This window comes from Erpetoichthys calabaricus, chromosome 5 (assembly GCF_900747795.2).
Source record: "Erpetoichthys calabaricus chromosome 5, fErpCal1.3, whole genome shotgun sequence".
NCBI lineage: Eukaryota > Metazoa > Chordata > Cladistia > Polypteriformes > Polypteridae > Erpetoichthys > Erpetoichthys calabaricus.
Window position 1 is genome coordinate 95,882,481 of NC_041398.2, and position 18,450 is coordinate 95,900,930.

Sequence of the window (18,450 nt, forward strand, 5' to 3'; positions counted from 1 at the left end):
TTTGAATGTAGGCAAATATTTGAATGCAGGGAATCAGCTTGATGCAGTAACCTTTTACAAAACATTGGTGGCAGGGGTAGGATGTATTGAGTGTGAATGGTGATTTTATTAGGATAGTGTAACAGTTCAGATTTTAATCCTGTTGTGGGCACATGATTTATTAACCCTCCAGATAAAAGTGATAGAAATCTGCCAAACTTTATAATGTGTGTTGTGGATAGAAGTCTAATTGGCAGAGTATGCACATTGCAGGAAAGACTGGAAAGTGGATTGAGGCTGGAACTTCTTAAAGAACATGTAATAGATGCATTGGTTGAGTTCCTTTTAAAATTATAATGCTATTAGATGGCACAGTGGTGCACTAGGCAACGTTGAGAAAGTATGGTAGTGTTTAAGTGTATTTCTTTAGGAGAATACATTTTCCTCATTCAGTTTTAAATCATTGTGTATGTTTGACAGTAGACACTAAACAGGCATACAGTTGTGTGAGTGTGGGTCTGTTTGTGAATATGCTTGCAATGCACTGGCACGGCAGCCACGTATGGCCTCTGTCATGCACTGAAAGCTACACAGGTAAGATTTTGAAACTTCTACTGGACAAATAAACCTAAGAAATGAGATGGATGTATTGAGGACTGGATGGATAGAAATACTGTAAGGTATACAAGCACGCACATATCTGGGTTGAGCATGGCCTCTACAAACCTGCATGGCCTTACCTTAGGAGCAATGGGTTCCTTGCAGTCAACTCACCGATAACTTAAGAAAATGCCAAAAAGTATGTAATAAAATAATTAAAAAAGAAAAACATTCAAGTAGCATAAATGTATTAGTTACAAGGTCTGGAAAATCCTAATCCTAGTGTGATTAGGAGACAAATTAGTTTGGAATATTTCTGAACATATTACTAATTAAACTCACCAAATATATAACAACAAGAAAATAACAGAATGAAAAAACACTTTTAAGACACTAATATAACTAATATAATACAACAGAAAAAAGGATTGCTCGATTTTTTCAATAAAAAAAATTTAGCGGGATTTATGGATGAATATTTCTGCCCTTATTTACACAACGACTGAAAAATAACTGAACATTTTCAGAAATTAATTACTCAGTAACGAAGTATTAAGTGAATATTACATATGCACTGAATTACAGAGTTACCCTTAACGTTTTACCAGATTGTGATGGTTGAATACGTAATTGCTGCCAGACAATGATCAATGGTGAAGCGAAATGCTACAAAGGGTCTCAGATTAATTAGGATACAGAACTGATGTATAGTGTGTAACAAGAAAGGTTCATATTAAGCATTTGTAAGAGTATGAAAAATCTGTGAAAGTTCCTTTACAAATTAATTGACTAAATGTTTATGTGATACTTAGTAACAAAGTCATGCATTTTTTAATCACCCTGTACTGCTAACAAATGTAAATGAAAAGAACATTTCCTTGGATAAAAACATAAACCAGCCTACTCATCTCAGGATTTCAGCAGGTATTCAGATGAGCAACAACAAATGCAGGGCAAATAATGTCAGCTCTACACAGACACACCTGCAGAGATCAGAAGTGAGCCCCTAAGACAGGAGCCACAGGGAATCGGCTCTAACCACCAACTCACATTTAGATAATTCTATAAACTGAGAAATAGTCCAGCCAGACGGGTTGGGCATGTTGCCAATAGATTTTGTCTCCAGCTTATAGAAAGCAGCTTTTGCATTTATGCACCAATGTGTCAAAACATTTTTTCTTCTTTTGGGATTTTATTTTTCTGAGTAATAGCAAGTGACTGATTCTAGCTTGCTTTTCTGTTAATTAAGAAGCAGGTGGCTTTCCATGAGGGCTATTTGTCCTACCATTGGCTAACACATATCTATCACCTCCTACTGACTGTTTATACACAAGCTCTTTACAACAATTTTGCAGCCATCAGCTTCATAAATTAGGTCTGATCTGAATGAATCACTTGTATAGTAGGTGTGGGTGCTAACTGCACTCCTGCTTTGTATTGCTCTTTATTTTTTTTAGGTGTATGAAAATTCCCCCAACACAGAATGTCTTTTCTTCCTCTTCTGTCCTCTTTTTTATGATAGGAAGAAAAAACAGTAACCATATTCTACCAACAGGTCACAGAGCTAAATGTGTCAAGTGTGAATAATCAAAAAGAATTTCAGCTCCTTAATTAGTGCTATGTTGATGATTAAAACGAAGCAAAATGGCAAAAAAAAAAACTTCATGTCCTACTTTCAAGTGAGCCAGACTGAATTTCTTCCTACTTGGAAATGTGACACTGGTGTGTATCTTACGTGAATCAACATAAAAAATACTGGAAAGTTTGTGGTTAAACACATGAGTGTGAAATAATTAAATAAGCCATTTAACATTCAGTACTCTGGGGAATGTGGGCTCTTAAAAGAGAAGTATGATCAAATATGTTGTAGAGCTCAATTAAATTCTCACAAGGAATTTCACTTCCTCACCTAAGGCTGAGTGCATCATTGTTTCTTTAAAAGTCAACTGTTATCCATCTTTATTCCAAGGGATGATCATCTGTATACTTAACTTTCAGACAAATAACGTTTGCTTGGGACAGTGCTAGTGTTTCCATTTTACTTAATGAGCCAGTCAATTTACACTTCAAAGTGGGCACAGTAGCAGCAGCTGTGAAACCGTTGTCTGCCTCATAGCTTCTTCCATGCCCAGAAGCAACTTCACAGCATGAATAACTAACCACAATCACTCCAGAGAGGTGGAAAATATAGGACTGCAAGTAAAGCCAAATAAGCTTTTCACAGATGTTTTAGTTCCAATATTAGTATTTTTAAGCTTAACATTTCTACTGTCTGATCGAAATTAAAACTCTGAACCAGGGCATAAATAGCCCATCAGTGCACAGTAGGTATGGGATGAAGCTAACTATAAATAAGCTAGCATATAGTATAACTATATCAAATCAGCCGGAGCAGAAAGAGGTTATTCTATAGATATTCGCCCAAGTGTAACAGTTCTTTAAATAGACTTTGTGTTTCTAGAAGCAGGGAAAAATATATATATATATGAAACTGAGAGGCCAGGAATTGACTGATAGATGCCAACCAACATGTGCTAAGGAATTTTATAAGTCAGGACTGTTATGTAATTTTTATAAAATTACATTTTCTGCCTATGTTAGATCCCCATCAATTGGTGAGTAACCTGGAGTGGAAGCCAGAGGTAGTTTTCACTGATTAGATACCAGCTCAATGTATGAGAAATACAAACACTTCTCTGCTAGAACCAGTTTAATAATACCAGTAAACCCAAACAACCTTTGGACTTTGGATGAAACTAAGGCATCAGGAATAATGCCTAAAATGTACTCACTTGTTTTTGGTCCCCCATTAATTTTTCTCAGGTGACTAAAATTTCAATGATCATTATATGAAAAGAGGCAGAGATACATATTTTCAGAGGTGGTATCGAGATGCAGTGGTAAATATTGGTGCCTCCCAGATCCAGTATCTTGGGTTCAAATCCTGTGCCTAGCTGTTGTCTGTGAACAGTTTACACATTCTCCTTGTATCTGTGGGTTTTCTTCTGGGAATCTCCATACCCATGCAAAGCGGGTTAATAAAAGTGACTGATTGTGTGAGAGAGCCATACGAATTAATTGGCAACCTGTCCAGGGTTGTTTCCAACCTTGTCCCTAGTGCTGCAGGGATAGGCCACGGCCCCCGACAACAGGTTTTGTTATGTTGCATACAGTATCTGCATAAAGTGTTAGCACAGTAGATATAACTCATGTGTTTGGGTTAAGCAATAAACCAGCCTTGGGGTTTAAACAAAGATTTCAAACAACACATTCAGCTTCTTATCTACATTGGGCAGGCCTGGGTATCCTACAATAGTTCTACAAAATATATTTTTCCCACCAGTGTGAGAGAGAGAGAGAGAAAAAGAGGAAGGGAGGTAGGAAAGAGAAAAAGAGGCATGTGTTTGTTTTTGTACTGGTCTGTGTTTAGCATGCATGGTCATGAGCTGGCTCCTTTCACTCCACCCTAACCTAGTTATTTTAAATGAATTCAGGCCATTTGTACTGGGTCATTAAAGGAAACTCTAGATGTGAGCAGAGAAGGGGAGGCTGATTTCTGATTGAGCAAGCGGATAATGCCTATACCACAACTGTCCTGTCCCCCCTTTGAACATTACTATACAACAGGCAGCTTGAACTCACCAGTCTTTGAGCTTCTGACACCAATGTAACTCATCTGCTTCATCTATACTTCCCAGAACGTATGCCCTGTGTTGTGTGTTACAGTCAGTCATGTGTAGGTATTTAAAAAGAAAACTGGATACAGTTCTTAGTTAATGGCTCAGTCTTTATTTGTACTGCCAAAAGAACATGCCAACTTGTCTAAACTAAATGGAAAGGAACAAGAAAGAATGTTCTCCTTTAAGTATATGATGTTCTAAATGTATTACACACAATACAAGTTGCAGTTGTTAACAGGGGATACAATTTGAAGGGAAAAAATCATTATCAATTTTTTATTTGCTAGATGCCAGCTTTGGTGAAAGCCAGAAAAGCTAAACTTAGTAACCAGTACATTTGGTGGGACTACAGTCAAACCAAAATACATTGTATAAATGAAACACCAAGGCTAAACATATTTCATTTTCAGGAGGTAAATGCACCTGGATCAATCTGAAATCATTTAGCAAATTTTGTGTGTGTGTGTGTGTGCGTGTGTGTGCGTGTGTGTGTGTGTAGGTGTAGGTGTAGGTGCATGCGTGTGTGTGTGTGTGTGAACCACAGCCTACATTTAAACAGGTGTTAGAGGTTGAAATTGACTACATCAGAAAATCTATTAACAGAAAAAAGGTACGGAAGCTCTTTCCAAACCATGTGGGCCTGGCTAGAATATTTGCCAGTCTTTTGCTTGATCAAAATATACAGTCTATCGCTGTACCGTGCATTATTGTTTATATACTGTATAAACCTAACACTTTTAAAGAAAGTACACTTTCAGTGACGTGCCTTGTTTCATGGCACTAAATCCACTGTATTTAAATGAACAACAAACAATGATCTAAACTAATTGAGACCAAGATTGGTTCAATTAATAAAATAGTTCACATAAAATTATTAATTTCAGCTGTATTTTGAAATATGAAGTATTATAAAACATATTTACACACATATATATATATATATATATATATATATATATATATATATATATATTGTACATACATATACTCACAACATACAATAATAATAATATGTTTAGGAATGATTATTTTGTAAAATACTGGATGTAAACTTGAATTTTTCTTTGAACTATGTGAGGTTTTCTTTCATTTGCAGTGAAGTCTGTTATCCTCATTAACAGCAGTAACTCCACAGAGTTTCATTCAGGCTATCACTTGCATGTCACCGCTTTAGCTTCTAAGTATTATCACATACCATTTCATCTGCAGACTTTTTCTCCATATGCAAGCATGAGGAAATTTATTCTGTTGCAGACATAAAGCACTTTTGAGGCAGACTTCTTCTCTGTCAAAATCCATTGGCCTGGGTGCATGTCCATGGGCGATCCTCTGGAAATATTCTCATTTGGATCAGCTTATGTAGGAAAGTGAATGCAGCTGGTGATACCCATGAGCTGAAATGAATGGTACGAGGTGGAACTACAGGCATGAATGTTCAGGCAGGCAGTGCATGAGGCTAGATGACATCACTTGGAACCACATGGAAGGCACTGTGAAAGACTGAGTGCCATTGGAGTGCCGGGTTGCACAATAACCCTTAGGGAGCAATATTGCTTGCTTTTCATCCCAAGCAACTTTAAAAACTACCCAAAATTTATTTTAGAATTGATATGTAAAATGAATTTTTGAAGTACTTCAAGAAAATAAGCCTTCACATTTTCACTCATCAATACATTGCATTTATATTGGAATATATTATCCAAAACAAATGCATTAACTGGCAAGAAGAAAAACTTCAGCATAATAACCAATGCACTAGAAGTACATAATGTCATTTTTTTTTTTTTTTTTTTGCAAGGGCGGTGGTGGTTCTACTGTAAATTATGCAAATTATGTATCCAAACCATTATTAAGGATTAAAACAAATGAACATTAAAATCAATAATGATTTGATTACTGTCTACACAAACACAAAAATATATAACAGAAAAAGGAATAATCATGGACAACGTAATAAAACAAGTATTTAAAAATACAACTATTTCCACATTTGTATATTATACTTCAACACATTTGTCTATTGAACATGTCAGAACAGCTGATAGGTGGTGGAAAAAAATTTATATAGATCCTTACCTTTCAAGGGATCATGCTCAGCTCTCATTATATCAATCAGGGAGTTTTCAAGGGAGTGCATGTTCAAGCTATCATACATTCGAGTGCGATCCTGTGAAGAAATTGGGGAGGTGGGGTGGAGGGTTAAAGAAATAAATACAAAATTTAAAACTGAATCAATACAACAGAGGTGCTAATAGAATAAACTGCAGCTTCAAAAAAGGTGTGTCATTCTTGTAGTATTACAGATCCAAAGCAAAATGAGTACCATTGTATTTGCTATGGGTGTGGTTAAGGTGGGTATATGCACTAATCTTTAGAATTCTGGCATTTACAACACTCAAATTGTTGAGCAATCACGTATTATCCTCAAATGATACATTTAGCAAAAACAGAGTTTCCAATATGAATCTCAACCACACCCAGGAAAATATAAATGAGTGATAGCTCCCACAATAAACAGTGAGATCCTAATTGTCTTTATATTTCAGCACACTCATGCAGCTGAACATATAAAAAATTACAGAGACAACATGCTTATGTAGTGCAATTATACCTGCAGTGAGACAGAAACAAATTGACCAATGTAGACCTTTTCTATTCTATAGACTTTTGTGTTTATTTTCAAATGGTGCAAAGCTTGACTCAGTGGGAAACAGGCTATTATACAGGACTGGAAATTGCTCAGTTAGGCACAAATTACATCAATTGAGGAGTCTTTAAATAGAAATGCTTACACTAAGAAGAAAATCCTCCCATTTAAAAATCAAGTATTAACCTTATCTTCTACGTAGGAAGGGTCACACTGAGTGAACAACAGACTCTTACATTTGACTGAATTGGCCATTTTCAACATTCTGTTATGCAAAGCATAATAACAATGCATCTGAGAATAAATATACCTAATTCACCTCCCACAAGCAAAGTAGTCAATATGCTAACTTTATAAAACACCTTAAACTAATTTTCTCTTCACTTATAGAATAATTCCAATCTAACCAACTATCAGATTCAGCACAATACAAATGACCAAATAATTTCTATGCTTTCAATACTTTAAAATCTATACTGATGTTGTTACTTGTTATTACAAAGAATATAGAAAAACGTGGGTTAATAGCTTATGTAGCATAATACACAACTGAACCTATAACACATTTTGAAGCTCCTTTGCACCCAGCTATACCAGAACAATATATAAAATTTGACTTCACAAAGGCAACAGAGGGCAGGCAATATCTCAAAAATTCTTTCATGGGCGAGACAAGCATAATTTTCTGTATATAGACATAGCACTATTGCTTCACAGCAGCTGCTGCTTTTCCATTTACCATCCTATATGCAGTGTAGTCACAGAACACAGCTGGTATGGTTGGCCTTCTCTGTACATAATATAGCACAGTGAGAAAATGAATCTCATTTGATTTATACTCTACACTTTTTATCACAGAGGTCAACATCATATTAGTCATGTTTACTGTTTCCAAGCATTAGACTGAATTTTTTTTTGGTAGGTGCATCAACCCCTAGGGAATTCACTTACTAAACCTATTTTATATAGCTCAACATCTCCCATCTTATATTTGCATTTGCTGTAACACTCCTGTTATCTGCTTGTCACACTTTGCCTTTATCTATTGTCAGAGTGGAGTGCCAGCCCTCAGCTCAGCAGGACCCAGAGAAATGTGGCACGGTTAAATGTAGATACACTGCCGATGGTCATAGTGATCGTATGTTTACAGTCTTGCTACAGTTTGTTAAAAATAACTTGAAGTGTTCAATACAGTGAGAATTTAAGCTTTAACACCTTTAACCAATATGAATGTCAAAGGAACACTAAGAAGAAGCATATCAAAATGTTGTGGTGTGAGGGTGTAGACCCACAGCTTCAGAGTTTTATTGACTGCTTCTTAAAAAAGGGTTAAGGTAAAGGCATGGATTCACCTAGGGCCAAGAGACAGCAGAAGCTTTAGAAGTTATTTTTCTTTCAATCATAATCCATAAACCAAGTAACTAATCATAGAACCCCAATAAGAGTGTATTAAATGGAATTGACAACAGGCTCTTAGAAGGCAGTGCTTAATTTATTAAAGGTGGGAAGCACAGCAGACAGATAAACAATACACTGTGAACGCTACCCTAGGAGTGTCTCTAATACATGGAAACATAAGCAACAGGCCAGTTGACTTCAGGGTTTATTTATGCCCACAGAAGATATTTAGGTCGGTGTATTTATTAGTCTATACCTTAACATGTATGATCATTGGGTTTATTTATGCCCACAGAAGATATTTAGGTCAGTGTATTTATTAGTCTATAGCTTAACATGTATGATCAGTGAATAGAAGAGATTAACACATTTTTTTTACAAACTTTGTTAATCTTGTTTATTAGTCTCTAAATAAATAAACCAAAGTTTATTTACTGGTTTCTTTATTTATTTAATGAGTGTAGACACCTAATATGAATGTTTGCCACAGATTATGCCTTCAAATATTGCTTCATGATAGAAAGAAATTTCTGGATATAGTGTACATTGCTATTCTGGAGAGACATGTGGTGCAACAGATGAGACTTGACATGTCACTGTGCATGGACATTTTATTTGTTCTTCCTGTGAACATGAGGATTCTGTTGAATCAATTTTAAATCTCAAATTGGCTGAACTGGATTAAACCAGTTTGAGAATAAAAATAGTGTATGTGTGCTTCCAATGCAGGATAACTTCCTGTTTATAGCACATTAATGTCAGGAGCCAATGTGAATACAAGAGTAGGTTTAAAATACGAATATACATTAGAGCTATGGCCATAAGGCACTGTATGAAAGCAAAACTGGTTACAAGGGAACAATGATAGCTGTTCTGTATTAAGTATTTATTACGTACCACTGCCATACAATGATGCATCAAAACTACACAAAGTTTCTCTAAATATCATAGTGACCTCCATAAGAACAGCTTAACATACTGTTAAAGTAACAACTGTTTTGAGCAAACTGCATTTTTGAAAAGAGAGCAGAATATTTGGCTTTACTTTAAAGGTAATATTTTCAGACTAATCTTCTTAAATAGTTATGCAAAAAGCAACAGATTACATTCTCAACAGTATGTTTACAGACTGTTCTTAAAATGACAACAATGCATACAACTTTTAGGTTTGACAACAATATAGTACATTATGGTGGTAAAGTGAATATTTTTACTACCTTACAGTTCTAAAGTCCATGCAGCTTAAATACAAAGATACACCATATAACTGTTGTACATACAGTTCTCTGTAGAGCAAAATCTCAGAATCAATAGGCATTTAACATTTTACAATGTTATTAATTGAGCCATACATACTGTACATACATATACATATACACATAAACATATATATATATATATATAATATATACACATATACAGTACATATATACATAGACATATATACACATATACATACATATAATATACATAAATATACATAAATACACAAATACATATATGCACCCCAAACCACAGTATAGGTAAGGAAAAATAACACTTCATGAGGACAAAATATATCAATCAGTGAAAATGCAGCATCCCTTGTCTACTGTATCTGGAAAGATAACCAGTTATGTTCATAGTCTACAAGCTCATAAATTCAGGATGTGTCATCTTCCCAAAAACAGATATAGGACAAAAAAAGTCACCAGACTGTCACAGCTACAGTGTAACCTCCAAGCTATGCAGCTTCCACATATTGAACCCTGCAGGTTTTGTTTCTTTCTTTATTTTAAAAAACTAGAGTGCAGAAACTAAAAACAATTCTTAAAGCCAGAAAAACTCTTGAAAATTTTTTTCTTCATTGCATGCTGCTGCAATGAAGAAAACTGATTCTGAATTTTTACAGTATTTAATTAAAATGTTCACCTAAAAGAGAATTATCCAGTTACTTAACGCAAACTTTTGGTTAAGCTTACAACTATTCAATGTGCTTCAATCATCTTTACATGCAAGGAAGAAATGATCATTTATGCAATGCATCAGGTTTAATTATGATACGGTGTGAGACAGCACGCAAAGACTGGCATCACGACCGGAGTAGTACTGAGATCCTTACCCAGCAGGGATAATAGCATGGAAGGATCAGGGAAAATAATGCATATGGGACATTTTCTTGCCCAATATGCCAAGTGGTAGCCTTCCTGTTTTAAGTTTCCATTTTTGGACACCAGCAGGGCATGCTGGGTCAAATGGCCCAAAAGTGCTTCCATCAGGCTAAACCGTAGCTCTGGAAGTACTCCTGGGTCCCATATAAAAGGAGCCATTTGACCTCAGTCAGGCGTGCCAGAGTCGGGAGGAAGAAGACAAAACTTGCCTAAAAGAGTGGAGGATTGAAAGAAAGAGACAGAAGAGATACAAAGAATTGCTGAGTATTGTGAGTTGTGGTGTGGAAAACTTTTACCATGAAGAGTTTTACACAATAAAAACCTTTTTATCATACACCAGAACTTGGATCTGTGCTGTGTGTTTGGGGGGCTGCAGCACCCCCTGGTGGCCACAATTGTTAGGAATACAGGATTTAGTTCTGTTATTGTGGATGGCCAAGCAACAAAGCCCTACAGTACATTCTTCAGCTATTCAAAATCAATATCAAATGAGTAGCAGGAAAAAAAAAAACCACTTTGTCCATTCTCCCTCTCTAAAGATCTGTGAAGCCTCGATTAAACTTAGATTTAAAGAAGCTATGTTCACAGTTGGCAGGCTTTCTTTTTCCTGAAGTGGAAACTCAATTGAAAAGAACAAAATCTTTTCAGACATCCAGGCACCGTGTTGACTGCTTTTACCAAACACAATGAGATAAGAAAAATTGCTGATGAAAAGAAAAAAAAAAGTCTGAATTGCATTTACCAATTTAGTATATGGAGAATAATTTAAAAGGGTGTTTATTTAAGTTGCTTAGAGTTGGCAATACAGAGACAGCACACTGACAGCCTTGCTTTAAATGTGCTTTGGAATGACTAAACGCATGCACCTATCTAGTGATCTCTTTTGTTACATCAAAACAACTTTCGATAAAAATTATGTCAGAACTGCAGATTTTAAACAAAAGAGGACGCAGATACCTACACGATTTAGACCTGCCTTATCAAAGAAAAACACAACCTGCTCAACTGATATTGCATAGACAGGAAGGACATGTTAAGGTGAACTGTCAAATGCAGCACAGCTATTTTTCTAAGCTTTTTTCTTTAAACCATTTGTATACTGATGCTTACAATGCCACATAGCAAAAAGCTATATTAAAGGAAGAAATAAAATCAACTGCTATACTGCTCATTAGAGTAAGGTCTTCATCAATTTCTTAAACTCTTTTAATAATGTTATACATATTCACACTTGCTGCACAGGGGTGACATGGAAAGCACTGCCATCAAACTGACATTTGCCAGTTGCATTTCTTCTATGAAGAATGTGATTGTTCTCCCTATGTTTGCACAGTTAGTTTTCTCCTCTACAAGTTCCCATCACCTCGCACAGTCTAAACATACAGTGCATCTGGAAAGTATTCACAGCACATCACTTTTTCCACATTTTGTTATGTTACAGCCTTATTCCAAAATGGATTAAATTCATTTTTTTCCTCAGAATTCTACACACAACACCCCATAATGACAACGTGAAAAAAGTTTACTTGAGGTTTTTGCAAATTTATTAAAAATAAAAAAACTGAGAAATCACATGTACACAAGTATTCACAGCCTTTGCTCAATACTTTGTTGATGCACCTTTGGCAGCAATTACAGCCACAAGTCTTTTTGAATATGATGCCACAAGCTTGGCACACCTATCCTTGGCCAGTATCACCCATTCCTCTTTGCAGCACCTCTCAAGCTCCATCAGGTTGGATGGGAAGCGTCGGTGCACAGCCATTTTAAGATCTCTCCAGAGATGTTCAATCGGATTCAAGTCTGGGCTCTGGCTGGGCCACTCAAGGACATTCACAGTGTTGTCCTGAAGCCACTCCATTGATATCTTGGCTGTGTGCTTAGGGTCGTTGTCCTGCTGAATGATGAACCGTCGCCCCAGTCTGAGGTCAAGAGCGCTCTGGAGCAGGTTTTCATCCAGGATGTCTCTGTACATTGCTGCAGTCATCTTTCCCTTTATCCTGACTAGTCTCCCAGTCCCTGCCGCTGAAAAACATCCCCACGGCATGATGAGGCCACCACCATGCTTCACTGTAGGGATGGTATTGGCCTGGTGACCAGTGGTGCCTGGTTTCCTCCAAACGTGACACCTGGCATTCACAACAAAGAGTTCAATCTTTGTCTCATCAGACCAGAGAATTTTCTCTCTCATGGTCTGAGAGTCCTTCAGCTGCCTTTTGGCAAACTCCAGGCGGGCTGCCATGTGCCTTTTACTAAGGAGTGGCTTCCGTCTGGCCACTCTACCATACAGGACTGATTGGTGGATTGATGCAGAGATGGTTGTCCTTCTGGAAGGTTCTCCTCTCTCCACAGAGGACCTCTGGAGCTCTGACAGAGTGACCATCGGGTTCTTGGTCACCTCCCTGACTAAGGCCCTTCTCCCCCGATCGCTCAGTTTAGATGGCTGGCCAGCTCTAGGAAGAGTTCTGGTGGTTTCGAACTTCTTCCACTTACGGATGATGGAGGCCACTGTGCTCATTGGGACCATCAAAGCAGCAGAAATTTTTCTTTAACCTTCCCCAGATTTGTGCCTCGAGACAATCCTGTCTCGGAGGTCTACAGACAATTCCTTTGACTTCATGCTTGGCTTGTGCTCTTTGACATGAACTGTCAACTGTGGGACCTTATATAGACAGGTGTGTGCCTTTCCAAATCATGTCCAATCAACTGAATTTACCACAGGTGGACTCCAACTAAGCTGCAGAAACATCTCAAGGATGATCAGGGAAAAAAGAATGCACCTGAGCCCAATTTTGAGCTTCACGGCAAAGGCTGTGAACAGTTGTGTACATGTGCTTTCTCAATTTTTTTATTTTTAATAAATTTGCAAAAATCTCAAGTAAACTTTTTTCACGTCGTCATTATGGGGTGTTGTGTGTAGAATTCTGAGGAAAAAAATGAATTTAATCCATTTTGGAATAAGGCTGTAACATAACAAAATGTGGAAAAAGTGATGCGCTGTGAATACTTTCCGGACGCACTGTATGTCATAAGGCTTATTGGTAGACTAAAATGGCACTGTATTATAATGTGTGCAGAGACAGGACCAGCTAGTAACTCTCCCTGTACTTATTCTTAACTGAACAGGCAATGGCTGCCCAAAATACTGATACAGATTGAGCAACAAGAAAAACAGCATGAGTGCTGGATGGGATATATTTTGTCACAACATTGCTTTGGAAGAATGAAACTATATATTTTACCTTTTTCTGAGATATTACAACTGCTACTGTATATGGTACATATATCATAAGTTTATATATTCAATATAATTAAAAAGAGCAAGATGAAAGGGAAAAAATTAAACAAAAAAGGTCAAGAAAGAACAGAGCAGCATACTAAGCAGTTAAAAACCTGTTGAAATGACTAGCATCCATCCATTTTCCAACCCGCTGAATCCGAACACAGGGTCACGGGGGTCTGCTGGAGCCAATCCCAGCCAACACAGGGCACAAGGCAGGAACCAATCCTGGGCAGGGTGCCAACCCACCGCAGGACACACAAAAACACACCCACACACCAAGCACACACTAGGGCCAATTTAGAATCACCAATCCACCTAACCTGCATGTCTTTGGACTGTAGGAGGAAACCGGAGCGCCCGGAGGAAACCCACGCAGACACGGGGAGAACATGCAAACTCCACGCAGGGAGGACCCGGGAAGCGAACCCAGGTCCCCAGGTCTCCCAACTGCGAGGCAGCAGCGCTACCCACTGCGCCACCGTGCCGCCATGACTAGCATCTTATAATAATAATGTATGGCTTAAAAAATAAGGGCAGCTAATAGTTGATTTAATTTTAAGTGTCAAATTATATCATTACTACAATGTTATCAATTCAGATTTCTCCAAATAAGCAAAGTGAGAGAGAGCGCTTTAACTGTTGAAATGACTAGCATCCTCTTTAATAAAATCCCTGTGTGCGTCCAGGTGTCCGTGTGTGTGTCTTCTGGTGAAGTGCGCATGCGCGGGGCACGGTGCAATGCGCGATATTACTATCAGAGAAACTTACAGGCGTTTTATGGAAATACAAACCAGTATTACTGCGAGAGGAAATTAAAGGTATACAATACAGTGATGCATATTACAGCCACATACAAGCCAGTATTACTGTCAGAGAAAATTAAAGGCATATTACCGACGTGCACGCCTGTATTACCGCCAGAGAAAATTAAAGGTATATTACAGACGTACAAGCCAGCGGACGTACAAGACAGTGTTACTGTCACAGAAAATTAAAGACACACAATACACGGCGGCAGCCCACGAAGAACGGTCAGCTCAGCAAGTAAACATCAACAAAGGAAAGGTTGAAAGACAAAGAAAAATACGATCAACAAACAGAATGAGGTCGAGGTCAAGGTCCCTTGCCATTATAATATAGACTGTTCCTACTAATGTTTATGCACTACTGTTCTAGCGCCCGTTATTGTAACGGGCTTAATGACTAGTCTTATAATAATAATGAATGGCTTAAAAACTAAGGGCAGCTAATAGTTGATTCAATTTTAAGTGTCAAATGATATCACTGCTACAATGTTATCAATTCAGATTTCTCCAAATAAGCAAAATGAGAGAGAGCGCTTTATCATGTTAGGATGTTAATTAAGCAATCCACTACTTCATCAAAATCTATTAAAGAATAAGAATTTATGGCAATCTGGACACTGCTGGCTTTGCCATACAGGTGAACATGGAAACACATGAATTATTGTGAAAAAACTGGTATAATTCTTACAAAACCAATTCCATAGCTCAATTATCTTGGGTAAAGAAAGCTGGACAAGCATCAGATAAATTGAATGACATCTGATGTTTATTTAATAGAGGCTCAAAACACATCAGAAGAAAAAGACAAGATATATCCTTGAAGAGCAAGGAGCTTCAGAACATCCTGGAAATTAAAATAGGCATACCCCTTTAAGGACAATGCAGTAAGACACTGGAAAGGTAAGGTATGGTCTTATGACCCAGGCAGCAGGGGTTAATGAACGATTTCAGATGGCTGAGACAAAAAATGTCTATCAGTAAATTGAAATCAAACTTCCAAAAAAATCTCTCATGATACTAAAAACTAAAAATAGAACTTTATTGAGCAGAGTCAACCACATTTTGTGAAGAAAAGCAAACTAGAAGTGGACACAGCCTGCTGTGCTCCTACTGTCAATTTATATTTAAATATAAATTTAACGTGGAACACAAAGTGGTTAAGTGATTTCTCAGTGTCACACAGATTCAGAAGTAGGAATTGAACTAACAACCTTTAGGTGTAACATTTACTCCTTTAGCCACTAATCCACACAACCTATTAGGACCAATTGCAATCACAAAACAACAGATTTAGTGGTCATGTAATGCAGAATTTTAAATTTTTAACCTCAATTTAAAGATTTACATGTAGTTGAGCCCAGGCATAGATTATAATCCAGCAGGCTTGTGGAAGTATTATGTCATGACCTTGCTTCTCAGCAATGAAGGGCTAGTGAAATGAAATCTGAGAAGGTAAATTTTAGAGGACAAACAACTTGAGTCTCCTAAAGACTACACAGGCAAATGTATCCACAGGATAATGACCCAAAGCACTATGCTAAAAAAGCACTTTAATGGCTTAACAACAAAGAAATTCATTTCCTTGACTCTAATAAAAACAAAATGCCTGCATACGATCCATTTATACACAAACATGACAATATATGTTTATATAAACATTAACATGACATTCTCAAAATCACTCGGTCTAATTCAAGGTTGTGGGTACTGGAACCTATTCCACAAGGACTGGGTGCAAAGCAGGAAACAACCATGGATGTGGGCCCAGTTCATTACAGGAGTCTTTAATGCACACAACCACACTCACATGGGCACAATTCGGAGCAGCAACTGGAACTGGAGACCCTAGAGTAAAATGACATGGTGCAGTATTTAAACCCAGGACTCTGGGTTCGACAGACATTTATGTAGTACTGCTTTATTTTGTACTAATCATTAACTGGTAAAATGGAAATTTGCCTTACACAGGCGTATGAATGCAGAGATGTTGATGTGTTTCTGGATTTAAGTCAGAAACATTCTGACTCACAACCATAACCTGCAATAAGAAAAGAAACAAAACTGACAAGGCTGCTAATATGTGCAAGGAAAGTCAGGCCTGTGCCTTTAGGGGTGTTTGCTCATACACCTACATGGTCAGAAAGAGGGCAACGCCCCATCTAAAACAATTAAGCACACATAACAAAGCCCACAAAAATGAAGTACACATAAACTAGAAGGAAAGCTCAGGTTTTTTTTTTTTTTGTAGGTACATTATATATCTGGGCATTTCTCTTTTTTCTTCTCCCCAGAGTATGCCGAGCTTTCAAAACATTTCTGGCTGAAAAGCAAAAAATATACATTTATTGAGAAAGTTTAATTAAGCAGACTTCCATTAAGCCAGTGAGTCATGAAATGTTACTATTTTCTATTTTTCATTCTTTACAACATTCAAATTTTACGCAATTCCTCGTACTTATGAAATTCTTCATACTTCCAGATTTTTGGAAGCTTCACTTTCCATGTAGTCTCTAAATAAAGCAATACACTCCATAGCTACTTCCCAGAAAAGTATAATTTTCAATCCAACTAAAAGTGACATGTAAAAATGGAAGCAGTGAAGTTACAAAAGCTGTATGCTCCTGATTGACTGACAAGAAATTTTTGGCTATTTGTAGACAAACTAAGCTACAACATTTTCGCTAATGGGTTAATCTAGTGGCCCTGAGGCCCAAAAAAATCCAAGGTTGGGGGCAACTTCACCAAAAAATAAATTTAATTTAAAAAAAAAATAAATCACAGAATATAGTTTGCATTTCTAATTTAATAGTTGGAAAATGTGATCTTAGGTGTTCGTCTAGAGCAGGGCAAAATAGAGCAGAGGGTATTATATCCTAGTTTGAGTTCCTTATTTTTATCTTGATCTTGCTTACAGTTTCATATACAAAATTATATAAAGAAGATGAATTATCAGTACTATGTAAGTGGTCAAAAACAAAAAATGATGTATTACTAAAATGATCTCTTAACATGGAAGAAATACTGTCCCACATTGTTCTAAAAAAATGGAAGATATTCATACCATTTAATATTAACATCGATTAATTTCTTATGTATTAAGATATGCATTTATTTTATACTGTATTATTTTATTGTGTGGATTCATTACAGTATCTTTTGTTTTTCCTTTAAAATACTCTATTGCCATCTTCTGTAATCTGTAATTACAATACCAAAATCCCTTTAAGAGATCAGACCCCTCGCTGTCTCTATCGTTCCTGCATTGTTCTTTATTAATTTGTAGGTTTGGGCCCTGCACAATTATTTAGCTTGGAGTTAAACATTCACTGCAGTTCATAAGTATATCATTAGCATTTTACAAATTTTACTTAAAATATGTGTCATATCATGTATATACTGTATACAAATACCATATACATGCAGTAAGGTGACAATGTTAAGTTCTGCTGGCTCAAGGATCATGGGTTTGAATTTTGTGTACAGTCACCGTTTGTGTACAGTTTGCATGTTTTCCAAGCGTCTGTATGGATTTTCTTCTCTCGTCCCTAAAGATATGCCATATTAGGCTAATTGGTAACTTTAACTTGGCCATAAAATTGTATGAATGTGTGAATAGGCTCTGCAATGGAATGGTAATCTGCACAGTGCTGGTTCCATTCTTACACTTGAAGCTTACTGGGATGGGTTGCTGTACCACACAAACATAAATTGGATTAATGTTTTGAGAATTTTGTTACTTTATGTTATGTTACATAATATTTGTATTAAAGTAGTTTTTCTGTTATAAAGTATTTTCAAACTGTATCAATTACACGATTGTGGAGAGCTGAGGTCTGTAATGGGGACAAGGCAAGAACCAAAATTGAACAGAATGTCACTGTGGCACATCAGGTTGCTTTAGCTGAAA

The 18,450-nt window shown here is 36.9% G+C and overlaps 1 protein-coding gene across 2 annotated transcripts in view; it reads right to left on the reverse strand.

Annotated features, from left to right (window-relative positions):
• The window catches only part of cpeb2 (cytoplasmic polyadenylation element binding protein 2), a 128,259-nt gene that overhangs the window by 68,168 nt on the left and 41,641 nt on the right, over window positions 1-18,450 (reverse strand). For both annotated transcript variants that reach the window (XM_028801801.2, XM_028801800.2), the window contains exon 3: window positions 6,336-6,426. In XM_028801801.2, coding sequence (XP_028657634.2) covers window positions 6,336-6,426 — 91 coding nt within the window. The remainder of the gene's footprint in view (window positions 1-6,335; window positions 6,427-18,450) is intronic.